This window comes from Fusarium solani (genome assembly GCF_023522795.1).
Source record: "Fusarium solani strain SB1 chromosome Unknown bctg00000002, whole genome shotgun sequence".
NCBI lineage: Eukaryota > Fungi > Ascomycota > Sordariomycetes > Hypocreales > Nectriaceae > Fusarium > Fusarium solani.
In genome coordinates this window covers 3,581,841-3,606,350 of record NW_027072155.1, presented here as the reverse complement: position 1 = coordinate 3,606,350, position 24,510 = coordinate 3,581,841, and the positions used below count along the sequence as shown (strand labels likewise).

The window sequence follows — 24,510 nt, the reverse complement described above, 5'->3', positions numbered from 1 at the left end:
ACGTCTGAACGTGACGGACACGACTTGCGAATACACGTCTCTCACAACAGGGTTTATGGTTGTATAATCCTGGGCTAGTCGGCCACTCTCACTTGTGCTCTGGTAACACACAACACAGAGCTGACTCTAGTCCTCGAATTTCCCGGCGGATTGCAACATTGGAGGCCATGCTCGGGTTACGCCTACAGTCGGCCCGGGATGAGAATTGTGTGTTCGTGTGCTCCGGTGGCCCCGAGTTTGATCGCTCCGTTCAAGGAGGGCCCCAGACTAATGCAATGTGTATCTCGCGAGTGACGCAAGATGCACTGGGACACACGCATCCAGCACCATGCTGCGCTGTCGGTTGACAAAAAACACGAGAGAAGCCAAGACCCCCCCGCGGGATGATTCGTACGTTGCATGCATATGCTCACGCTTGGCCTGCCTAGCAAGGCGGCGATTCCTAAAATTCCAGTCGCGTCTCTGATAGTCGAACGGTCTTTCACAGGCTTCCATCTACTTCGTGTTCACGTCCCATAATAATGACTCCATCTTTTCTTACCCATTCTTTCTCACGCACCTAACGTTAGATGTTCGCTAACAGCTGCATGGTCGAAGTAATTTTATCCTGCAGTACGTGTCGTATTGCTCACTTACAGTGAGAGAAGACGGACCCTCAGATCTATCCACTCTCAACACTGACGCAATGGGTTGCTAGGACGTGTTTCCTTGTATTGTAACCATCTTGAGGCAGCCATCTCAATATGAACCAGAGATAACACAATTTTAGTAGTATTTGCCTTTGTGGCTGAGGGTGTAGGTTTGTACAAGCGACGGACACGTCTGTCCCCCCCACTGTAGTACTGTAGGCTCACTCAACACATGCTCATACCTCGCTCGCTCTACTCACGAGCCCCTCGTCCACTCAGTCATTCATTTCGCAAAAGACTTGACTCGCTACCTACCTATTATTTCCCCCTCTCAAATCTCGTCTCCTCTAGATTGCGCATTTCTAAACCCACCAAAAGAGACGTGCCCCCAACCGCCAACCAACTAGTCCTAGCCCGGTGTCTCGGCAACACTAGTTCATCTCGCGCCGTTTTGCTTGTTCATTTTGTCTGGGGCTTGGTCTGGTCCCGTCTGGAATTGTTCCTTGACCCAAAAAAGTTGCTTCTCCTCTTCGCGGGAAGCTCAACTCTCCTCCCTTCTCCCTCACGCGCCCTCTCCCTCTCTCCTCCCTCATCCTTTACCCCCACGCGCATCGCATCGCATCGCATTGGATCCCCAGATCGCAAAAGTGATCGCCGGTCGTCTCCGCTCCTCCACTGCATTCGACCCTCACCGATTCTTCTCTCGGCCGATCCATTGACATCACTGCGACTTTCGGGTTATAAAGCGAACGCCGCTACATTTAGCTACAGCAATATTTCCTCTGCAGCTTCTGGTTCCTGCAAGGCTGTTTATCATTTGCCGAGAACAGCCCGTGATTCGGCTCCGATTCATCTCTCCCAATCCGATCACGCATTCATTCCTCTCTGCCTGCGCCGCCCTCAGCGCCCATGATAACAGGCACTCGGGTCGTCGGGTTAGCCAGGAGGAACATAACCACATATTCTCACAATAGCAGAGACGAAACGATCTCAAAAGAACCCGATTTAGTCATCTAGAGCGCTCAATCGAGAGCGAATTGCCTTCGCACCGCCAGCAATCATGCCTCACACACGGGACGTCGACAGCGCATCGTCGACAAGCGGCCAATCAAAACGGCCTCCCCTCAACCATCAGGAGAGCGACTCCCAGAGCGAGAGCAGCGGCGTCCACCATCAACATCAGCGCCGACATCACCACGTCCGCCATCACCAGCGACAGCACACCGTCGGCCACCTGCACCACGCTCGCGCGCCAGCCGCCAAGAACGCTCCTAAACAGCCCAAGCTGAACCGTCGCCATACCTCCCCAGCCGACGAGAACCAGCAACAGATACAGCGAACCGCATCCTCGGGCAACAATTCCCACCGCCGAACCGCCAGCGACGCGAGACTATCGTCCCGCGAATCTTCATCAGCCAATCTCACAAGGAATTCGTCGCAGGCCAAGCTCGGCAAAAGCTCGTCGCAAACCAAGCTCTTCAAGAGTCCTTCCCAATCAAGGATCCTCAAGAGCCCATCCCACTCAAAGCTCAAGCGCAACCGCTCGCACACAGAGATTGGCAAGCGAAACCGTTCCGCGGAGCTGAAGCGCGCCTCAAGCACCACCATTGTCTACCAGACGCAGACCTCCGGCGGGAAGTCACAGGTCCACTTCGACTTGGGCAACGACGGCCAGGACGACGAATGGGTCGATGCCAGTGGGTCTAACTCGCCATACCTCTCCCGCAAGGGCTCCCTCAACAGTAGCAATCACTCAGTTCATCATCCCGACGACCACGCCGCGACCTCTCGACCGATCACCCCCGTCGATCCCGTCCCTTCAGCTCAGGCGGGCCACCAGGACCAGCCTGAGCAACCTCCCATGTCAAGCCCGGAGCGCATCACATCTCACCAGAAAGGCTACCTCACATCCCGCATCCTACAGCGCACTCCCTCACACGGAGCTCCGCCCCAGATGAGCGCGGATCTGGCGCAGGTTGCGCCCCAACACTTCGCTCCAGCCTCGGCTGAAGGCCGAGATTCGGGTACTCTTATGGGGAGTAACCAGGATGAGCTTACCTCTCGCTTCGTTGAGGCCGCAGGGTCCGGATTGACCAGTGAGGGATCTTTCTACCGGCCGCCTCGGGGAGACTATCACCGCTTCGACGATACTCCTCAAAAACCTCGCTCCATTGCCAGCATCTCGGGAGATCGTGAGGCCCCTACCAGCGCGCCGCAACAGAAGGAAGAGGTCGACGACAGTGCATTAGCGCCCAAGTCCTCCCGACGGACAGCTGGCCCTCCCGCCCAGACGTCACGGACACAGCAGAAGCTGAATCTCCAGCGGGCTAGCTCTGTGATTGAGCCAGGACAGGCAGTCGGCGGAGTCGGAGGTGTAGTCGGCCACACGCCGCTGATTGGCGTCGGCGGGCCCGGCTATGACGGGGCAAACAGCCGCGACCCCCGAGTCGGCAAGCTTCTGGAACGCACCGGCATGGAGTACCTCGTCGTTCGTCGACATCAGAACCCGATTTCACGGTCCATCGATCGCCTAAACCGCCTCCCAGGCATGGACAAGGCGCTTCGTATCCCATCCGCCAGCCTCGGCTCCGCCAACGGAAAGCGATCCCTCGACCTCACCATGCGTCACCACACCCGCAACGTCAGTATGCCCGACGCTCGGAGACCCGTGACGCCTAAGAGGCCTAATTCGGTGCGGACGAACGGTGCAGCATCAAGCTACGACGGCGGCGATGACGACGGCAGGTTGACAGACTGGCTTAGCGGCTCGAGCTTGGTGGGCGGCGAGGAGGAGGATGGCACAGCAGCCTTGCTAAGGAATCTGTGGGAAAAGTCGATGGAGTTGAGTGCGAGCACAGATTAGGAACTCTGTGGTCCCGTAGATTAGGAGTCTTGATATCAACCCAGAGGAGGAGCAAGGCGCTGGCGCAGAAGAGGAGCAGGTTGCTTGCAGAGGTCAAAGGTGCTCTGCTCGAGCACGTGTTTATACGTTTTGGGATACGAGGGCGTTACGGCGCGAGGGGGTAATGGGAAACTGTACAACTACTGGGGACACTTAGAGAAGGGATTTGGCCAAGACGACGTCATGTCTGGACGTCATGATACGAGTAAATTGTCTCGGTACTATTATCAATGCAAGCGAGGATTATATCCAAGTTTTCAAGGTTGAATATTCATGAGAAGTGATTGTGTGTACGTCTAGATGTCTCTATGCAGCTCTGAGCCTATGCCTCTGGTGCCTCCAACAATGGATGCAAAACCCACCACGCTTGGTCCCATCCGTACGCCCACTGATGCCATGTGAATGGTTGTTTATAAAGATTATATTGTTACATTATACGTTGGGTGAGAGTTGATCGTACTTGACACATCGCTCAACCTGTGGGGAATTAGTATTTTGAAGCTTCCATGAGCGCCCACATAGACAATGGGCTGAAGAGGAATGATAGGAGAACCACTTACATCTTCAATGCTGGCCTGCATAAATCTCCTCGCCTCAAGTCCGACCCATACCATCAGCATGGAAAAGTCACCATGCTTGACCATCTCTGTACCACTCTGGGCACTGAGTTGTCGCAGGATGGGCAGCGAACTGCTGAGCAGGTCAACGTCGGGGTTCAGACTACGTCCAATGCCTTCGAGCAACAAGATGCTGATGACAACGTTGACAAAGTCACCCTCGAGGCGGACGTGATGGTTCCGGACCATGCTGAGCACCTGCTGGAGGATGTCGCCGATCTTGACGTTGCCGAGGGCGAGCGTGCGGCTCTTGACGCCGAGGACGAGGTGCTGCATCTTGAGGGCAAACACCTCCTCGTCAAGCACAGCGTCCGGTTGCCGGCAGCGCTCGCACATAAGGTGGCCGGCCTTGTAGCCGTCAAACTCTGCCACAGCGCGGAAGAGGTCAAGGAAGTTGGTGCGGTTCACCGAGTTGAGCTCAGTCACTAGTCCTGTGTCGATGAAGATGAGTTGAGGTCGGAATCCCTCGGCGTCAATCTTGGCCAGCTCTGCTTCCCATGCCGCTGGGTCCTTTCGGTGTCTATATGGTCGAAGACGCTCGAGCACTTGCTCGGTAACGTCTTCCTGCTCATCAGGGTGAGCCTTGGACATGGTTTTCCGCAGACGCAAGTCCGGGTGAGCGGATTGGTAGAAGCGGACCATGATATTGCCAGGATGCAAATCAGCGTGAACAAAGTTGTCGAGGAGCAGCATGCGAAGGAAAGCGTCGAGACCTTCGTCGGCGATATCATGTTGAAAGACGCCACCGCCATTCTCCATAAAGTCCGCCAGCGGGATGCCCTGAGCAAACTCTTCGATCAAGACATTGCGTGTTGTAAAGTCTGTGTATGGATAGGGGAACGACGCGGTAGACCTTTCCTTGAAGTTCTTGCGGAACGTGGCCAGGTTTGCTGCCTCTATGCGTAGGTCAAGCTGGAGTTTCATCATTTCTCCAAATTGGGTAACCTCGTCTGGTAGCGAGAGCCATTCGATGGTCGGAATAATGTTAAGTGCGGAAGCAAAGAAGTGCATGATGCGGAGATCTCGTCGAACCGTTCTCTCAACATTCGGATGCAAGACCTTGACGGCAACATAAGACGAAGGTACTCTCTGCGGCGAGCTCTTGAGTACAGTGTCCACATTGCGCAACACGTTATGTGTCAACGGGTGCAAAGGGTCGTCCTGAGCATCAATCTCATCCGGGCGAGCCAAGTCGGGCTTCAACTTGGCCTTGTAGACTTGTGCAATAGCTCCAACGCCGAGAGGCTTCTCGTGAAACTCGTCAAAGATGTCCTCAAAGGCACGGCCCCCAAACGCAGCCTCGACCGTCTTACGGGTGGCGTGCATCGAGTGAGCCGGGGCGTTGGAGTGAAGCTTGGACATGATCTCGCACATCTCTGTGGGGAAGATGTCTGTTCGTGAGGCTGCCCACTGCCCAAGCTTGATGAAGGCCGGACCAGCCAGCTCCATGGCATTGACCAAGAACCCATACCACCAGAGCGTACCGCTGCGTTCATTATCTCGATCTCGTTGTCGTCTTCCAAACCAGATGGCCGGTACTGTGATGATGACAGGGACAAAGATGACGACAAGTTGGAGGAAGCGAATACCGGTACAGACGGGCTCGACTATCAACAAGTCCAGCAGATATGTGATGCGCTTCACCAAGTGCGAGGCACCTCGAGACTCGGCAGGCACGCTCTTTTTAATCTCAGCCCGCGATACCTCAAGCATGCGCTTCTCTCCCGTATCGTCTCCGCTCCCATTTTCTTGTTGCGACAGTTGAACAAATGCCGCCGTTCCCAGCGCCGCCGCACCACCAGATGCGCGCAAGGCTATTGTCCTCGTCCTTCCAGACGGCCATTGTATCGGTCGATATCGGCGGGCACCCTGGGAGACGAATCGACGGCTAAGGAGTGTAACGCTGAGGTTGGGACATGTTCGAAAGCCCGGACGGACAAAGAACCGGCATACGAAGGAGCCAGCCCTCATCTCGGAAAAGGAAAGAGGTGGTTATCGAAGTGTAGACGTGAACAATATCATGTTCTCATATCCAGGGGGGGACGACATCCGAGGGGTGAATAGCATGTGCCAATAGGTATAAAAATATCGCTGTAGGTATGATGCGAAGACTTATTTGCAAGGATGCCCGCAGAGACACACATGAACCGACTAAAGTGACGTCGGGGAGTCGAGCTGACTCGAGTGACGTACCTTCTATTCCGATTGCGTTCGGAAATAAATCGGAAAAACACGTGCCTCATCCCGGCTGCACGCTGGGAAGGTGCAAGGATGCAAGGATCTCGCGCGGGTTCCCCCGGCGCCGGGACGGAAGTGGGAAGGCACGGTCTTTCTTGTCTTTGCCTTTTGCGCCTAGAATTTTTTAATGGGCGGCGATAACGCAAAACGTCAGGCAAATTTCCTGCTCGCCCATTTGTCCATTCTTTTCAACCATCTCCAAATCTTCATCCTCGTCATCATTGACAACCACTTCTTGCGACTCTTTGACTCTCTTGTCTCAGACCCTGAGGGACTTAATTCTTCACATTTATCATCACAACCGCCTTTTTACTTCACAGTCTCTCACAATGGGTTGGTTTTGGGCAGACGCTGCTCCCGCGACCGTCCATGTCCCCATTGGACATCCGCCTGTCCCCGCGAACGCCGACAAGGCGCCTCCCGTACGCTCATATCCTCAGCCATTCTCCGTCCTTCGCTAATTCTCCTTCAGTCTGGTTGCCCCATGCACAAGAAGACTCTCGACAAACTCAACCCCGACGCCAAATGCCAGAAGCCCCAAGATGCCCCAGCTGCATCAGGCTGCCCCGTCCCTCATGCCGCCAAAACCGAGGAGAAGCCCAAGTCATTGATCTCCCAGCTCAACCCTCTCAACTACATGTTCCCCGATCTATCCCAGAAGCCCGCGCCTAACCAGGCTTTCGCTCTACCAACAACACGAGATGAATCAACTATCCCCAAGGGCTCGGGCGACGGGAACTGGGAGTACCCCTCCCCTCAGCAAATGTACAATGCGCTCCTGCGCAAGGGATACACAGACACGGACATCACGGCCGTTGAAGGCATGGTTTCGGTGCACAACTTCCTGAACGAGGGTGCATGGCAGGAGATCATCGGTTGGGAGCAGCGATTCTCTAAGGGACTGTACAAGGGATGGCAGCTCTGCAAGAGGGGCGAGGCTCATTTCGATGAGGAATTGGACCGACAGTGGGACGGCTCGGATGCTGAGCCTACTCTTGTCCGCTTCCAGGGCCGGCCCAAGGACTTGACTCCCAAGGCCACCATGATGCAGGTCCTGGGCTGGATCTACCCCTCCAAGTTTGGGTAAGTTGCTTTTCCCTGACAAATCACAGAATCTTGCCTAACAAACTTCAAGCACCGAGCCTCCTTTCGACCGACACGACTGGTATGTTTCCCGGGACATCAACGGCGAGAAGAAGGAGGTCCGATATGTCATCGACTACTACTCTGGTGAGCCCGAGGTCACAGGCGAGCCCATCTTCTACCTAGATGTACGTCCTGCCATGACTCCTCAAGGCGCGGCCGAGCGCATTATCCGATGGAGCACGGATGTGTGGTGGAAGGCCATCGGCGGCGACAGGCGGGAGCAGGACCCCCAGCCCTGGTTCCGGGGTACTTCGTAACGGATGTCGATTTCTAGGCGCTTGGGTCACGACGGATGCATGTTTTAGCTAGGGACGCTTGTTACATTTTTCTCCTCTCTGATTTCAACGGATGGGCTGTATTTCTATAATCATGACTGAATGTCACTTGTACGAGCCGCGAAGGGGGAAAACTATATAGCTTTTGTATTATACAGGATCATTGGGCTCGACAATGCCTAGTTCAGAGTAACGGCCAAATTGTTTACCTGGTCCAGCAGAGCCTGGTCCTCTCCAGCCGCGTTCTTGAGAACCTTTCCAAGCTGATGCTCCACCGTCATACCGGGAACGTCGGACACAATGCCCTGAGCCTGTTGAATGCGTGCCATCTGAAACTGGAGGAAGAACTTGGGGACCTTGACGGCGAGGTTTCCCCCGACGGACCTGATGCCAGCTTCAGTTGCGAGGTAGACGTTAAGCTCGTTCTGGAACAGTTGCAAGTCGTTGTTGGCCAGCGGCGTAGTCGTTGCGAATCGGTCGAGAGAGAAGGCGAGGGGTGTCTGGCCCGAGGTGGCAAAGTTGATGGAGGAGAAAGTGACGCCGCCAGAGGAGACGTCTGGGACACCGTCGATGGTGGTCTGCGAGGTGTCGCATGTAACGGTGCTAGCGAGAGAGGCGGCCAGTCCAGAGGTCTCTTCGGGGAGGGCTTGGGAGCCAACTATGAAGCAAGCATTCTGGCGCTTGGCGAGTTGAGGTGCTGAGAGTTGTGAGCTGGTTTGGACGGTAGATGGAGCAGCTAAGGGGAGTATACCTGCGAGCGCAGTGCCGGCGAGGAGGACGAGAGCTGGGAAATACATCTCAACGAGAGTTGTAATGAATTGCGAATAGCGAGAATGACTGAGTGGGTGGTAGAGAGAGAGAATGAAAGCAAATAAAAGATTAAAAAAAAGTGTTCTCCAGAGAACTCAAAGAATGGAACTGATGAGGCTTGCTACAACATTTCCATCCAGAAGGCATCTACAAGCCCTTTTTATAAACACCCATTTACTCCATCTCAAAAGCCAAGGCTCATTGAAACCCGAGTTTGATACCAAGCGCTACAAGTTGTTTTTACCGAGATGTATTCTCATCTTGGGCTAGCTTTGATGCCATTCCCGACAAGGTTCGTCTCACCACCGAGCTTGACAAGTCTCCTTGAGACATGGGACGCACCAGGAGAGGCGCGTGCAACGTCGTTAGGGAAAGCGTCGCTTTGGGAAGGATGGAGATGACCATACTAGGCAGAGAATGTCTTAGAGTAGAGAATTATAGTTATGTGCAGTCACTGAGTTTATGCGAATGGAGTTCAGACGGGGAAGTCGGGGGGGCTCTCACCGTCTTTGGCCAGCCTTCCTCTTGCAGCGCCCCAATTGAAGCCTTAACCCTCATTCCCACGATCCCAAGATCGTTTTAGCGTCTCGCATTTTCCAAACTCGATAGATTCATGATCGTCCCCTCTCAGATAGTGAACTACACAGATGGGATCAATCACATTGCAGAGATATCCATGATTAAGTTTTCGCCCATGAAGATCCTGCAAGTGTTTCTTGCCGCGCTCTATCAAGCTTGACGTAGACAGCCTTCAATTCTATGCCATGGTATCCCGATTCTTGGCAATGCCTTCAAATAGCCCTAGGCATCCGGCAAAAGCGGCAATACTCACATCCACGGCCTAGGTAAAGGTTAGAACCAACACTTACCTCGCCAGTGTCAATATTAGGGAAGAGCCCTCCAAGTTTCTACTATTAAGCAGTACACACAACTTCAATCGTGATAATATAGAGTAGTTCAGGGTACCTGTTAAGCTGTGGGCATTGTCGTTGTCGAGGTTGTCGCTATTCGAGTATGAACTCTCTCCATTCTAGGTAATGTCATAGCCATGAACTTGACAGATCCCACTAGCTCAACTTAGTAGCGCTCTTCGTCCCAAAGGTCATCCCCTCGGCAAGTTTGTTGCAGGAGGGTTTCAAGGATCCCCAGCCTTTTGCGGCTGGACATCTGAAACTTCGGCCATACTACCACGCAGTCGCTCAGTTGACAGCATTAACATAACCCCCATATAAGTGGCTCAGTAGCCATATCCGACCCTCGTTTCCCGTTTGAGCTAAACCCCGATGGCATTTCCTGTTTTCCTTTGTCTGAGGGTTGCTTCAGGTTGGTGGTCTACTTTCCGGATTAGGCAACGAATCTGTAACAGACGAGTCGAGCCGAGATCTGAGCGCCAATTGAGACGTCCGGTTACCAGGATGACACATGAATCTCTTGGATCTTTGTTCTTTCAGGGTAAATCCCTGCCTCTCTCTCTAGATTTATGAATATTTAGCTTTTTTTCCCCTTTTGAATCATCCAGACTGTTTTTGTTGTTTTGCTTTTACATTCAAGTACATGCAGCCAGGTGCTGTGAGAGCCCGGATCAACGTAGCTCCATTCGACCAATCAGCGCCCACAACCTTCCCGTGGTCCCTGGAACTTTTTTTCCCTTCAGCCAATCTAGTCTAGACTCTATCTAGCAGTCGCAGGGGAAATCAAGCCCTTTCATTCCTTCTCCTAGAAGCGACATCACCACTTCGCGGTGCTTTCTGCGTCGCAAAAGACCACCCACGACAGCGAGCCTGTTCGCCATGTCCCCCGAGGTATCGTCGGCCTCTTCTAGCGACTTCACGCGACTACACATCTCCCCTCTCGATCCCGACCTGCTCAAGATCGTCCTGCCAGCTTCGGTCGCTTCACAGGCGCGCAACGTCTCCTACCATACTATCGAGACTTTTCCCGAGCGCCGCTACGGTTTTGTCGAGTTGCCCACCATGGAAGCTGAAAAGATCAAGAAGAAGCTCAATGGCGCCGTTCTCAAGGGCAGCAAGCTTAAGATTGAAAAGGCCCGTCCTGAAGAGAGAGTTGAACCCACAGGCGAGCTCGACAAGGAGGATGAGAAGAAGAGCAAGAAAAAGTCAAAGGACTCGACAGATGGATCGAGGAAGCGGAAGCGTGACCGAGACGTCGTCGACGGCGTCACCCTGACCGACCGCAAGGTTAAGCGAGGCTGGACAGAACCGGCCGACCAGCGGAGAAAGAAGAGCAAGAAGGACAAGGAGAAGGAGAAGGACGGCAAGCACACGGAGAAGAAGAAGCGGCAAAAGTCAAAGTACACAGAGCAGGAGGAGTGTCTGCTCAAGACAAAGGTGCCGCCCAACGCCGTCGCCAACATCTCGGAGGACAGCCAGCCCCGGAAGCGCAAGAAGAAGGGCAAGTCGCGCGAGGTGACGGTCCACGAGTTTGAAAAGACGACAAAGTTCCCAAGCTTTTTGAAGAACTCTGTGCCCGAGGACGCGCCCAAGACGGCTGTCGAGTACGTCGAGGGCAAGGGCTGGGTCGATGAGGATGGCGAGGTGGTCGAGACTGTCAAGACAAAGAAGGTTGCAAAGTCTACGCCCAAGAAGTCAAAGAAGGTCACGCCTCCTCCTGTGGAAGAGTCGGACGACGACAGCACAAGTGACAGCGGCACCAGCAGTAGTGGCTCATCCTCGGATGAAGACGAGGAAGAGGAAGAGGTACAGAAGCCCAAGGCAGTGCCGCAAAAGGATCAAGATTCTTCCTCCGAAGACTCTTCCTCTGACGATGAAGATGACGATGACGAATCACCTCAGCAACCTGAACACGCAACACCTCTCTCAGCCATCAAAGCCGACGCCTCAAGACCCATGTCCTCAAGCTCCTCGAGAAGCCTCACCATCAAGATACCCCCTCCCATCACCCCCTCTGCCACAAAGGTCCACCCCCTCGAGGCCCTCTACAAACGTTCCAAGCCCGACGGCGACGCCACCGAGACTCCTGCTAAAGAGCCTCAACCGTTCAGCTTCTTTGGTGGCGGCGGCGACGATGATGATATTGAAGAGGAGCAACACGTCGAACGTACACCGGCCCCCATGACCCCCTTCACCCGTCAAGACATCGAGTGGCGCAACGTTAGAAGCGCAGCGCCCACACCAGATACAGCTCACCCCTCTCGCATGCGCAACTTCTGGGCCGACGAGCAGGACGAGGACGCCGACATGGCAGATGCCCTGCGCGAGGCAGAGCAGGAGCACGATGAGGACGACGATGAGCAAGAGACGGCAGCCCCTGCGCCGGGCTCGAGCGACTTCCAGGCCTGGTTCTGGGATAACAGACGCGACCTGAACCGGTCTTGGATGAAGCGGCGCAAGACGGCTGCCAAGGAGAAGAGGCATCGAGAGAACAAGGCGAGGGCCAACAAGGCCGTTTAGAATATGTAATCAACGATAATCCAATACGATGACGAGATATTCCCTACTTATACTGTCCATCATGGATTCTGTTGTCGTCGGGATTTGCGTAGCCTACCCTACACCTGACTCTTTACACTGAGGTGTGCAAGGACTTGTTCATTTTCAGAGTGACGGACATACTACTTAGACTTAATTATAAGTAAGTCCTTTTAATTTAGTTACAGGTCCCTAAACTGCGTTGCCTGTTGATTGTCGCGCTAAACATTGTGGTCAAAATTCGACATGAGAGAAGGAAGCACACGAGGGTCCACTACAACATCCAATGTGAACCACAAAATTAAGGAAACCTGACTGGAGACGTGTGCTTCCTAACTCGAAAGAGTCGGACAACGGCTAAGCAAAATATCATCCTCAACTCTTCAACCTGACTGTTCACTTCTGGCTGTTTTATCAAGGCTATGACACCAATGAAATGGGCGCTTGGTATAGGTCCCTGAAGCCGCATGTTCGCCGACATGCTGCACAATGTTTGATAATTACAAGGTCTATTGTCTATTCAAGGCTCGAGATTAGGGTTTTAGGTATCTCAGACTTTCCATAAACAAGAAGCCTCCTCGCCCTATGACCATCATGCATCACGCTGGGGAACCTGCTCGGCTTGGTGTCAGGAAATCGTCTTCACAAACATGCGGCCGGTTATCCTCCGAGCAAGTGTTCTTCCTCTGGCGATGGACGTCGAGTCTGGCCCCCGTCAAGGCCTCGTATATCCCTGTTTTATCCGGCCTTGGTGGCTCTGGCGTGTTCTTGACCACAATGCTGTCCCTTGACCGTGGCGCACTACTTGCCAGGGCTTCTTCCTCTGTGACTGCGCCATGGACCTCACTTGACTTGCGAGAATGATGTCGGTGAAAAAACCTGTGACTTCCTTGCCTGATTCTCTCCATTAAGCTGGGCCGCGTTCTACCGTGAACTTCTGTTGTCTCGTTTGTGATGCCAGCTACCTGAGTGCTGCGGCGCCTCTCCGAGTCTAACCCCAGCGAAGCGCTGAGCCTCTTTTCTGCAGCCAGAGTTGTTGTCAGCCTGGAAATGCCGGTGCCTCCACAGTCTGACTTGGAATAGAAGGGGTTCTCGGCAAACAGAGAGCGGTCTGTATTGCCTGGCTTCAGGGGTAGGTCCTGAGATCCCGAGGAACTAGCCGATTCATTGCCGCAGTGTGCATCGACACCCCGGAGGTACAAAGTGGACGAAGTATGCTTCTTCAAGTCTCCAATTTCAGTAGGTGGGCTTTGCCAGTCGCTGGTGCAGTGGCGGGACAAGAGCTTGGGGAACGACGTGATGACTGTGCCGTCGCTTATCCGCTGATGCTTCTCGAAACTCTTGTTGCACATAATGCCTGCTAGGATCTCGGCTGTGCTCCTTGAAGTGGTGTAATGTCGCAAGACAAAGTCGCTGTTGGCCGCTGCAGGATGGCTCTGTCGACGATCGTCCAAGGACGAAGGTAAGGGACCGTGAGTCGGGGAGAAGCAGTCTGACGCGGCTCGACCATGACTTCCTGAGGCTTCATCGTAATTTGGAGGATAGTTCTGGGCCCAAGTAATCTCGGCAACACTCTGACGCGAGACTACTGTGGCTGTGGTGTCTGTATCCGCCCCTCGAGTCTTGGTGTGGACTTTCATGTCTGTCGAGTTGATGCTCGTGTAGGCTGTCTTGGGGAGACTAATGGTTGTGGCAGGATCTGCTAATGTTCCCGACTGAGGTACGAAGGCGTTTGAAAACTCGTCAAGAGTTGGGAGGGATCGACTTCTAGCCGAACTTTTGGTACTTTTCCTTTCCGTCTCAACCATTGATTTTCTCTTCCCACCTTCTTCCAACACGATCCTCACAATGTCGCGGATATCCTCGTCGCCCACCAGGTATAGCCCGTTCGCCGCTGAGATATGCTTCCCTTTGCCATCGATGAAGTGGAGGTGCTCCCTCAAGTGTCGAATCATTTGAAGCCTATCGCTTACTTTCCTAACAATGTCTTGACTGACCTCGGGGCCGATATTCATCATGTCGCTAGAGCTCCGCTCAGCTCTGTGGGAAAGGCGTGGTCTGTTGTGCAGAATAAACGAAGTTCTGTCTTCTGCATCTTGAGATCCGCGGTATGTTGAGCTAATGGATCGTGTATCAAAGACGCCGTGAACTTTGCATTCGGACTCGCGGGATGCTTCAGGAGCTCCAGATGTGCTAATGGACTCGGTATCAAAGTCTCTCAGTCGTGGGGTGTCGCTGCCTGTAGTTGCAACCTTGGATGCTTCATCTTGCAGCCGATTCGGTATGGCACCCAAGTTGTAGAGCTTTGCTTCGGGGATTGATCTGAGATGCCTCTTTGTGAGGGCATGTGGAGGACGACCTGGGCTCTCATGAATTGCAGAGTCGACACCTGGGGCTCTTTTGTCTGACTTTGGCTGTTGGGATGTATCGTCATCTTTGTCGTACAAACTGACGTTTGACCCACAAGCAACTGTAGCAATCCTGGATGGCTCTTCTGTGGTTTCGCCTGGACTATCCTGATCTGGTTGCGCATCTTCCGGGCTAGGCGCGAGAGGAACAGAGTCACCCGCCGTCGTAGGTTCTTTCGAAACTTCCAACGTCAATCCCTCCACTGCTTGGACTTTCGGGGACTTGGGGGGCGCTTCCGCACTGGCCTTCTAGACCATGGCATTTCCACTTCCATCGCTCACGAGGCCAGAATAAAGTGCTTCTTTGGGGGCAGGTTCGATCTTGACCTCGTTGTGGCCTTGCTTCTTGGTCAGAGTGGCTCCATGACCAGTAATGCCGTGCGATGAACCTCCGGCATCAAGGGTTTCGGGGTAAAGAATGATCTCGGTCTGAGGGGGAGGCGAGAAGATGTGGGGGAATTTGGGAAGACAACGGGTCGCATCGTCGTCGTTGGCGTCCATGTTGTCGAGGCAAGTATTCGGATATACTGCTTGTAGGTGTATTCTCGGCAAATGCTGATGTGTAGGTGAAAAGGGGAATTACGTCGGCATGATAACGGGATAGGGCGGACAAAAGAGGGAGAGTGTGCTGTATGCAGGTATGAAGTGATTGAACACGATGGGAGAAGGAGATGGAATGGGCAGAGAGAGCACCGTTCAAAGAAGAAGCTAATTGTCGGCGTCCGGGCTGGGCAGGTACCTACCTAAGCAGTCTTTCCTTCTTCATTCCGAGACGAATTGCTCGGGAAGGAACATGCCCCGGGTTGCCCAAATTTGGGAGTGTTGAGATGGGCTCCGTCGGCCTCTCGTACACACATCATATCAATCTCATCATAAGTATTGCATAGGGCTAGAACATGATATGACACTTGAAATGAACCTGATTTTGTTTTGTCACGCGTCAGTATATAGCTCCCCTAGGCCAGAGACAACGCTATCCACGCTGATGTAGTATTCAAAGATTTGATATTATTTCTCATTTTTATCTCTGATTTAGCTCATAGTTAGGCTATCAAGTCAATACTCTTTATGGGCTTAACTGAGCGCAGCCGTCCTGGTGTCTCAAGTTTTTTGACGACCGGTGCCAGCTCCAAGATGAGACGACGCCCACACCTTCAATATGCGAAAAACCAATCACGATCATCCGCCTCATCACTCCCTGGGATCCTCCCACGATCCACCTCCTACGGCAGTGGTGATCCCTTCCCAGGGGTCCAGCTCGAGCCACCCCCAAACGCTGACCCGGGTGTCTGGACCGGGATCCCAATGTTCCTCACTGGCGTCACTGGCTCTGTAGTGTCGGCAGGCAGAGGCGGCGGTGTATCTGACCTCGGCACGTGCGAATCATCCTTGCGAGGCGGCTTGAAGTTCACATCTCGACCCGCACGGTAAATGTCTTGCAGCATAGTCTCGAGAATCCCGGCATCCTGGAACTCGAGATATTTCTTATACAGCTTGAGGGCCGTCCGGGAATCCTCGATCGAGTCGTGCGTCTCCATTTGGATGTCTTCTTTCAAAAGATACCACGCTAGGAATGCCAATGACAACTTTCTCAGGCGGGACTTGAGGAAAAACAGGTCGATAGTGTCGATAATCTGTGATTTGGGGATATGAATGTTGATAACTCGGAAATCCTGCTTCAGACCGTGACCCAGGAATTTGCATCCAAGATTGAGAAGAATCCACATCTTCTTGTATGCCATCTTCAGGGGCAAAAGGCTGTGCTTTGAAACTCGAGGATCCAGATCCTGTTCGGTAATTCCAGAGTATGACGTGAGATAGTCGACGATTGGTTCTCTGATGGAGATATAGTCGTCGATGAAAGGTGTGCCCTCATCTTCGCCCTGCCCGCGCACAACTGACGCTCGAGCGAGAGCATACACAATGGGTCGAATGGTCTCTCTCTCACCATCCGAGTTCATTTCGATCTCTGGCTGTCGCACTGCAACAAACTCGGTGTCGAGGGCAATAATGGTTTCGGGTCCAGGTGCTTCAGTTTCGGGATTGAGGACCTGATACGTCTTTGACTCCGGATCCGTAGTAGGGCTTTTGCCTGTTAGTACCGCAGCTCGAATAGGAGGAGGCGAGTCGTACCTGAAATCTTGATATAGTATCGATGTGTCAATGTTCTTCTTCCACGACATGTCGATCTTATTGTTGGCCTCCTTCACTTGGTATGCAATCACAGAGGGGACCTTCCAGGATGTGTTGAAAGTGAGGGCTTCTTCCGTGCTGACAGATCTCACCAAAAAGTCGTTGAAGAGATGCCATTGACTCTCGCCAGGTGCCTCGGTTTCCGCGTGTGCAACTGTATTTAATCAGTCATGAAACTTGATGCAGCTCAGGGGACTTACCATTGACCATCGAGACCAAGTGAGACTTTTGCGTCTGACCGCTCTCGATGTTGATGGCCATACCAATCAGCGAATACACCATGATATTGTGCATGCCTCGTTGCAGATGGAGCTTCAAGTCCTCCCCTTCATAGCAAAAGAATTGACCGTGTTCAACGATGATTCCAATCTCCTCAGGAAGCCAACCGGGAGTTGACCAAAGGATCCGATGGTCAGAATTGGTGATGGCCGTGTTGAGCATGAGCACGGCTGGGATACTGTGGATGCTCTTTCTAGTCGCAATCGTCTGGTATCGTTGGCACCGACTGCACCATCCTTTGGAGGTTGTCTCCCTCTCTACGCTATTCTTGAGGACCTGGGAAAAAGTGGTTCGCGGCATCTTTGCGCCCCGACTTCCAGGTTTCTGATCCAATGTCAGTTGGCATGGATCACGGTCACCCGCAGCACTCACGTTTGATGGATAGAGTAGATCGTTGACATAGGTTGACCCAGGACGCGTGTACTCGCTTCGGCAGTTCATACACTTGATCGAACTGGTTGCCGATGTCGCTAGCACTTGATCCATGGCAGAAGATGCTGGATTAATAGACTTGTGGTCATGAACAATCTTATCCAAGAGGAACCGGGTCAGGCCCTGCAACATGACGTTCAAAGATGAGCCATGAGGGTCCTCCTCAAGAAGTCCAAGCGGTCCAGCTAGACAGGTCAGTGACCAGTTTCGCTCATGTGCATAAGAAAGCATACCTTGTGGGTGACTGCTGAGCGTCTTGAGCAAGTTTGTTGCTTGGCAGATAGATCCCTCGGCTTTTTGAAGCATATCAAAAAGGAAGCCGAGTTCGCACAAAAGACAAATCTCGCTAACGCATGCGGTGGCAGCGTGTTGGAGGGCGAGATTTCGGATGATGGGAGTAAAGTGCATAATCTGAAGGAGGGAATTGGCGTACGAGTTTGAAATGTGAATCTCGAGTCCAGAATGTCGGGTTTTATTATAGAATCTGCGTCCGGTAAGCCAAGCCCATGAATGGCCATCGCTCGAGGGGGAACCAACCCAAAATCAAAGTCATCGACACCAAACTTGCTGTATTTGATCTCAACATTGCGATACATGACCGGCACCTCCGACTTCTTGCTCTCAATCTCCAATTCGGTAAAGGGGCCAGCAAGTTCGTCCGCTTTGTCGTCCGAGGCCGCAGCCTGCGATGTAGCGAGCTCGCGGGCCTTCTCGCTGAGGAACTTGGGAGCTTTGAGTCCGGAGCTGCCGGCCTTGTTGACATTACGAGTATCCTCGGCCTGGTTTCTTCGAAGCCCTCGAGTGTTGCGGCCGTACAGTCCAAATTCGGTTGCCTTGAGTCCGGAGAGAAATTGCGCGTCGAACTTGACGGGAGGCGCACCCACATCGCAAGGTATGTCTGGCCAAGCAGATGCAAGGGTGTCTCGATAATATGGTAACCCAATAGTGTTAAATGGCCTATTTCGGTCAGCATGAGGGCAATTCCATATTGGCCAGAACAACTTGCGTCTCTGATGTCCATTCGATACTGGGCACAGGCTCCTCAGGAGTTGCGAAATCGATAGGAGTAGGTAAATCAACAAAGTGAAGCTTGGTGGGCGACCCCCAAAGATGAACATAGCACTCGGCATCAGTCAATGCCATCGACTCGCCAGAGGGTGCGATCTCGAACATGCTAAGATATGAGAGCACATTGGCCTGGCGAACGTTGCTCGTGTTAGGATTCATCAGGTCCACCACATGGATCTGTCCGCCCTGAGAGACGACTATGCTTGTTGTCAGCATCCTAGGATGCATGCGCACATACGCAGCGCCGGCAGGGAAGGGAATAGGGGGCATGGATGTCATCTTCTTGATGTCAAAGACGTTGAGGAAGGGGTCGAGCATCAGATTCTGTCCTTGGCGTAGAGAATATCCGCAGGTGACGACAAAGTCATGCTGGGCGTCCATGTCGTTAATCAAGGCCGAGTGGGCATTCCAAGTCTTGACAACTGCGAATGTGACGGGATCGAGAAGGTTGACGGAACCATTGTTTGTTGCGGCGCAAATGTAGCGGCCGCGCCTCATGATAGTATATTGGTGTTCAGTTGGAACCTGCAAGTCATGTTAGACCGACGCATTAAATCGGAACGGATCACGACTGACTTGTTTGACGACATCACCCTTAATGAGGTCAATAACAAGCATTGTATCTTGTAAGCCAGCGACAATGATTTCTGCAGTCCCCTTTGACGTAAAACTCATACATCGTAAATCATCCATATCATCATGTCTGCTCGTCGTTAGAAGCCTCGCCTTTCGGGATCCCGGGGTTCCTTACTTGATATGCCACATTGGCACCCCCCTCCTCATCGCCATGTGCACATCCTTGGCACCCAGAGCCACAACACCTTTCTCATTAACCAGTATTTGGCGAACAGGGCCATCGGCGGACGCGTGCGCTTTGAAGGAGGTATATCGCTGAAGCTCTGTGCCATAGAAAGAAGTAACCCGGCCCTAGAATCCCGTGTAAGTACCGTCCTGGGCGACATTATAATTTCGATTGTCGCAACATACATAGTCGTTGCCAGTCCAGAGGAGCTCTTGCGACGTATCAAATGTCATAGTCGTAACAGGAGTGGGAAGCGCGTGCACGCCCGGAGGCGGAAACTGGATCCGGGCGACCTAGGAAGAGCCAGACCGTCAGCATGTTTATTGGCAATGTATATACTATCGCGACCTCGAAAACCAGCGCGAAAGGACGGCTTGTCTCTGCGATCCGAGGCTGGGCGCATCACCATTGGGCAGACATACCTCATCCCAATCACCGTCCATTGTGGCAGAATATCCACATTCTCCAAAAGCGCATAGCTTTAAGGAAGCGCGCTGGGTCGATTACCAGGCTGGCAGAGACCTAGGCGACAGCTTGGACCCGGAACAGAGAGAATAGAGGCGAAATGGGCGGCTGATCGGGCGGAATATCGATGTTTACGAAGAGCAGAAGTGGGATGCTGAGCTTGGAAGCGGTTCAAGGTGAGCTTGGGTCCAGCCGATGTTCTCCCGGCGGGCAATGATCAAGGTCCTTGTATACTTGATTGGCAGGGCAACAGTGAGGAGAGCAATGCACAGCTGAAGTAAAATTCAATTGACTTTTAACATGCGAGAGTGAAGATATTTTGCAATCAAGCTTTTGAAGTATACTCGACTGAAATTGTGTTTGCTTGCCTGGACAGCTGGGATCATCAGCCTCTGTAGTTACACAGGGAGATACTTTGATGGCGGGGTGGAATTGACGCTTGCGGGGGCCACCAAGGACGGGACGACTGGGGCGCGGGAAGAGGTAAGCCCTGGTCTGTTTATGAACTCGGCATCCATGGAAATATTCATGATAATGTTTCTTCCTCGTGGTGCACATCACTGAAACGGCTGTTTGTACTTTGTAGTGTCGAAACGCCAACTTTCATGCGTTGGAAGACTGAAGGGTTTATCACTATCATCCCAACGCGACGTATACAGCTTATTATCATGCCTGCATTTCACATTTGCATATCTATGAATGCCCGTCGTCTTGCTTTTGACGCGACGCAGAGATGGTTCTCGCATTTGATGCGCGTTGACTGGGATCTCTCGCACATACGCCAAGCAACAACACGCGATCTGATGAGATGTGCAGGGCCGAGAACGTGGCAATCTCAGCTCTTGGCTCCAAGCCTCGCTCCATCTTTGATGAGGTCGAAAGGTTTCTTCTTTTCTTCTATTCTTCGTTTCTATGTCTTCAGCATGACGCTGTTCTATGCCAATCAATGCAAGCCGCTATCAATGAAAACACATGCCCCAAAACCCAAAATCAAGCGCCCACGTGTTCCCAAACGCCTCATCTATCATTAGTTATGCCACATGATTTTATTCCTTCAGCCAAACTCTTCTCGGGATGGTGTTGGCCGAGCTGATGGTGTAGTTCCCCTTCGGCGTTTGCCACACCGTCCAAGGGGAAATGCCACGAGGTCCATGACGCGCATGGCTCATTATTAAATATTGCAAGTTAGAACGACGAAATCTCGCCATTTCATCAAACGCGCGCAGAAAGCCCGCTTGCAGGATCGCATCGATGCTCCTCTCGTAGACGAGGTCGCGTTTCATCGACCCGGATTCGACAGGGGATCGCATCGTCCGCGGAAATAAAAACAAAGGGGGGAAAGCCGTATGCCCGAGAGCTGAGGGAAGCTTTGATCGTTGCTCGTGTTGACTGAAGGCGGACGCCATCGCACGTGTGGCCCCGGACTCAAATCGATAAGCATTGAGGGCTGTTGACTCGCGAGTCGACGAGGTCGAGTCCAGGCCATTCCGTCAGCTCCTTCATGCCCCGTCTTTTCCGCCCTCTTTGTCGCGGATCCGATGTGTAGCCTGGGTGTTGGCGCTAGTTTAAGTCGAACCTGTCCGTCAGCCGAATTGAGGCAAGTCGCTTGACGGATATTGGTGGAGATCCTCGTTGTCGAATTAGAGTTCCAGCTTCGCATGCGACACAGCGTCGCCAAAAACATTGACGGGCGGCGTAGAGAAAGGAGGCGAAGCCAGGGTCGTAATACAGGCGCCGTTCCATCCGAGTCAGCCGTTCAATGTCGCTTCTCAAGAGACCTGGTAAATGGTAAAGTTGACTGGGAATGCATTGTTGCTAAAGCCGGGCAGTTTGCAGACTGGCTCTCCAGTTGGTTCAAGCTGTACCTGCCATCGCGTCTTTGTCATCGCACCGACTTCATCCCAGAGCTGTTGAAAGCTTGCTTGGTCATGTAGATAGGCAGATCGATTGCTGGTAGACGAGGGACCGGGATAGTTCGTCCCGACTTGGCGGCCATATATCATCGCGTTTCTCGTCCCGGGCTTGAGAAATTCAACCAGACGCTTCCCCATGTACAATTGTTGAACCCAATTGAAGAGGTGGAAGAAGCTGCCGGCGTGGACGAGGGTGATCTTGCCGCGCAATGTGTCCAGCTCCTTGTCCTCGGGATCCAACATGTCGCCTGCAACAAACGTCGCACCGAGTAGGTCTCGATCTTGAAAGAGGTCGTAGCCGATGTCGATAAACTTGGATTGCAGGTCTGTGCCAATTAATTGTGCGCCATCCACGCCATCAGCGCGGAACTGCCGGATGACCTGTCCAACTCCGCAGCCCAGGTCGAGCAGGACATCTCTTGAACCGGCGACGTTGAGGCGGAAGAGGACCTGCTGGTAGCGAGGGTCCTTGGGGTCGGGGATGTAGAGAAACTTCCATCGTCCAACAAAGGGGTAGCGGGATATGCACCAGGCCTTCTCGCGCTGATCATTGGGGTTTGCTGTTAGTTGCCGAAAATCGGGGTACTTGAGCCAGGGCAGCACTTACAACACGGCGGATGTGATCGTCAAGGTCATTGTAAGGAATTTTGCTGTATACTTCGAGAATATGTCGAGCTGGACCGATATCTTTAGGGGGATCCTCCAGATAGGTCCAGTCTCGCATCTTCATCACATCCATGCTTAATAACATTGTGTGGTTGAAGAAGGGTTGGATGGTTGGGTGTCCCGCGTTAAGAGAGGAAGGTGTATTGCAAGACGGGGGAAGGCTATTTTGTTGGGGTCATTGAGACCTGAAAACCGCCGTCTGAGCTATTGAGATATGACGACAGCACGCGAGGACGGCCATCGGACAAGGCGATGATGTAGTCTCGAGGCAAGGGGGGCTCAAAAAGAATCCAAGGGAGAGGGAAAAGACGCAGGCAAAGATGGAAAGTGTGAGGGAAACGGAACTAGAACCCTGAGACACGAAAGTGGAGGCTAACACGGGAGTTAAGAACAAAATGCTCCCCAATCCTCTTTACGTTGTAGTCTCCATGCCGTCAAAATCGACTAACAGCCCTGCTCACCAGGCAAGGGACAAGGGTAGGGTGCCGGCGGGTAGAAGGAATGGAAGCAGGAGTTGACCAAGCAGGGAGCAGTTGGAGGACACTGCTGGGAATGGCCCCAGTGAGGCCAGTCTGGACTAGGAAGATTAACTGTCGGCGGACGGGGACGACGATGAGGTGACGGGCGGCGGAGTGATTTGCAAGGCCCGCTCCTTGGAAGGACCCATCCATTCAATGGAGGATCCATGACATTCACCCGCCCATGATAGAGGCCATCCCTTTTGGCTTCTGGAAGGGCGACGTGGCTGACCGACCAGCAGACAATGACAAGGGTGCTGCCACGGCTGCAGCATTCAGGGCACCCACTCGCTGCAACCACAGTACGCTACAGCGCCCGTCGGCCAGTAGGAGCTCCCGGGGTCATGCTCGCCTCTGCGGCGACCTGCTGAAGCGTCCATGTTTCAGCGCGCGCCTGTTCTCTCCCGCCTCTCTCGGACGAACCCTTCTTCCCCATCCATCCAACCTCTTTTCTCAGCGGCTCACCTCGACCCAGCCCGGGCAGTTTCCGATGCCAAACAAGTCGGGCGAGTCAGCGCCTCCAAGACGCGGCACCGCAGGGCCTCAGACAGAGCCTCATCATGTCCGCAGCTGCCGGCGGATCCCCCGGCCGTGTCTTACTCCGGGACGGAAAGAGACAACATCATCACCAGGAGAGCAAAAGCAAACTCTTTGGTCGTATCAGGATCGCCGAACACGCCATTTATGCTTTTTCCCGGCCGATACCGTCAACCATCAATTGTCAGGAGACATGTCTGGTTGGCCCTGCCCTCTGGTCGTCATCACTCGAGGTCACTGAGCAGAAGCAAACATGAGCTCTTTGTGAGACAAGTCCTTGGTTGCGAACTCGTTTGTCCAAGTTGTTCAGTGGGGGTCCATCTGCAAAGGCAAGGTGGGCTATTGCCCGCTAGCCTCTTCGGAACCGACGCCGAGAACTTGTGCATGTCAGGGGTCCATCACCACCAACGTCGTGCCGCCGGTACTGGGTCGCTTCATATCGACGTTACCAGTAGGACCGAAGCCACCGATCCATCTCTCAGCCTTTTTAGCCTATGTGAGATGCCATGGCTGGCCTTTGTTGGTAGAGGAAGAGCTGTTGTTATCTTGTTGCGGCTCCCGTGTCGGACCCGACTCTGCCAAGGCGGTGCTTGCAAACCAAACCAACTTTGCACAAATCTGCACTCTTGTCATCAACCACTTAGTAGGCTGCACACAAATCCAGAGATGGCATAGGATGAATATGTAGGATTTCGAGCGGCTCTAGCGGTTAAAGGCAGGAGGCCCTGATGGATGCGACCCCATACAAGCGAAAGGTTATTCGGGGAGTTGAGCGATTCCCCCGGCTCTTGGGTCTTGTAATTGCTGGAAACGGCATTGGCTACCTATCCAGCTTGGTGCAAGAACAAGGTTGGCTGTGCTTGGTCATCCTGTCCAAGGGGTTCATGGTCAAAACCGGCCTGGCGTACTTCATGAGCCCCTGAATGTTGAATATGAGTAAACTTGGTTGTCATTGCCTGGAGTCAAGTGTTACTCATGCCTTTCTAGGATCTCTTCCTAGAACATGCCGGGAGTCATGACAAGACGGCTGGTCATTGCGATTTGTCGGATCATAATTACCTAAGAGTCGGTGGATCTAAAGCCCAAGCTTCAATTGTTCCTTTGGCACAACGTTGCAACGTGAGAGGGAAACAAGCTGCGTGGGGCATTGCAGCGAAATGTTT

The 24,510-nt window shown here is 53.1% G+C and overlaps 8 protein-coding genes across 8 annotated transcripts; 3 read left to right on the top strand and 5 right to left on the bottom strand.

Annotated features, from left to right (window-relative positions):
• Positions 1–1,689: 1,689 nt before the first annotated feature.
• MRS44_005060 (uncharacterized protein) lies at positions 1,690–3,492 on the top strand (the record flags this gene model as incomplete). Its single annotated transcript, XM_046268640.2, has 1 exon — positions 1,690–3,492. The coding sequence occupies one exon, from the start codon at positions 1,690–1,692 to the stop codon at positions 3,490–3,492; it is 1,803 nt and encodes a 600-aa protein (XP_046135780.2).
• A 471-nt stretch (positions 3,493–3,963) lies between these two features.
• Positions 3,964–6,119, bottom strand: MRS44_005059 (uncharacterized protein; the record flags this gene model as incomplete). The annotated part of the gene is made up of 2 exons (XM_046275495.2): positions 3,964–4,008; positions 4,092–6,119. The coding sequence occupies 2 exons, from the start codon at positions 6,117–6,119 to the stop codon at positions 3,964–3,966; spliced, it is 2,073 nt and encodes a 690-aa protein (XP_046135781.2).
• Positions 6,120–6,715: 596 nt separating this feature from the next.
• MRS44_005058 (uncharacterized protein) lies at positions 6,716–7,789 on the top strand (the record flags this gene model as incomplete). The annotated part of the gene is made up of 3 exons (XM_046270693.2): positions 6,716–6,808; positions 6,859–7,469; positions 7,522–7,789. 3 exons carry the CDS (start codon positions 6,716–6,718, stop codon positions 7,787–7,789), a joined length of 972 nt encoding a protein of 323 aa, XP_046135782.2.
• A 197-nt stretch (positions 7,790–7,986) lies between these two features.
• On the bottom strand, positions 7,987–8,604 carry MRS44_005057 (uncharacterized protein; the record flags this gene model as incomplete). Its single annotated transcript, XM_046268641.2, has 1 exon — positions 7,987–8,604. The coding sequence occupies one exon, from the start codon at positions 8,602–8,604 to the stop codon at positions 7,987–7,989; it is 618 nt and encodes a 205-aa protein (XP_046135783.2).
• A 1,803-nt stretch (positions 8,605–10,407) lies between these two features.
• On the top strand, positions 10,408–12,048 carry MRS44_005056 (uncharacterized protein; the record flags this gene model as incomplete). The annotated part of the gene is made up of 1 exon (XM_046275496.2): positions 10,408–12,048. The coding sequence occupies one exon, from the start codon at positions 10,408–10,410 to the stop codon at positions 12,046–12,048; it is 1,641 nt and encodes a 546-aa protein (XP_046135784.2).
• Positions 12,049–12,665: 617 nt separating this feature from the next.
• On the bottom strand, positions 12,666–14,975 carry MRS44_005055 (uncharacterized protein; the record flags this gene model as incomplete). The annotated part of the gene is made up of 2 exons (XM_065622431.1): positions 12,666–14,723; positions 14,802–14,975. 2 exons carry the CDS (start codon positions 14,973–14,975, stop codon positions 12,666–12,668), a joined length of 2,232 nt encoding a protein of 743 aa, XP_065478503.1.
• Positions 14,976–15,697: 722 nt separating this feature from the next.
• Positions 15,698–19,691, bottom strand: MRS44_005054 (uncharacterized protein; the record flags this gene model as incomplete). Its single annotated transcript, XM_065622430.1, has 10 exons — positions 15,698–16,821; positions 16,868–17,270; positions 17,319–17,563; positions 17,612–17,862; positions 17,916–18,335; positions 18,502–18,971; positions 19,023–19,149; positions 19,198–19,373; positions 19,434–19,541; positions 19,671–19,691. 10 exons carry the CDS (start codon positions 19,689–19,691, stop codon positions 15,698–15,700), a joined length of 3,345 nt encoding a protein of 1,114 aa, XP_065478502.1.
• A 1,791-nt stretch (positions 19,692–21,482) lies between these two features.
• Positions 21,483–22,377, bottom strand: MRS44_005053 (uncharacterized protein; the record flags this gene model as incomplete). Its single annotated transcript, XM_046268642.2, has 2 exons — positions 21,483–22,169; positions 22,234–22,377. The coding sequence occupies 2 exons, from the start codon at positions 22,375–22,377 to the stop codon at positions 21,483–21,485; spliced, it is 831 nt and encodes a 276-aa protein (XP_046135787.2).
• Between the last annotated feature and the right edge of the window lie 2,133 nt (positions 22,378–24,510).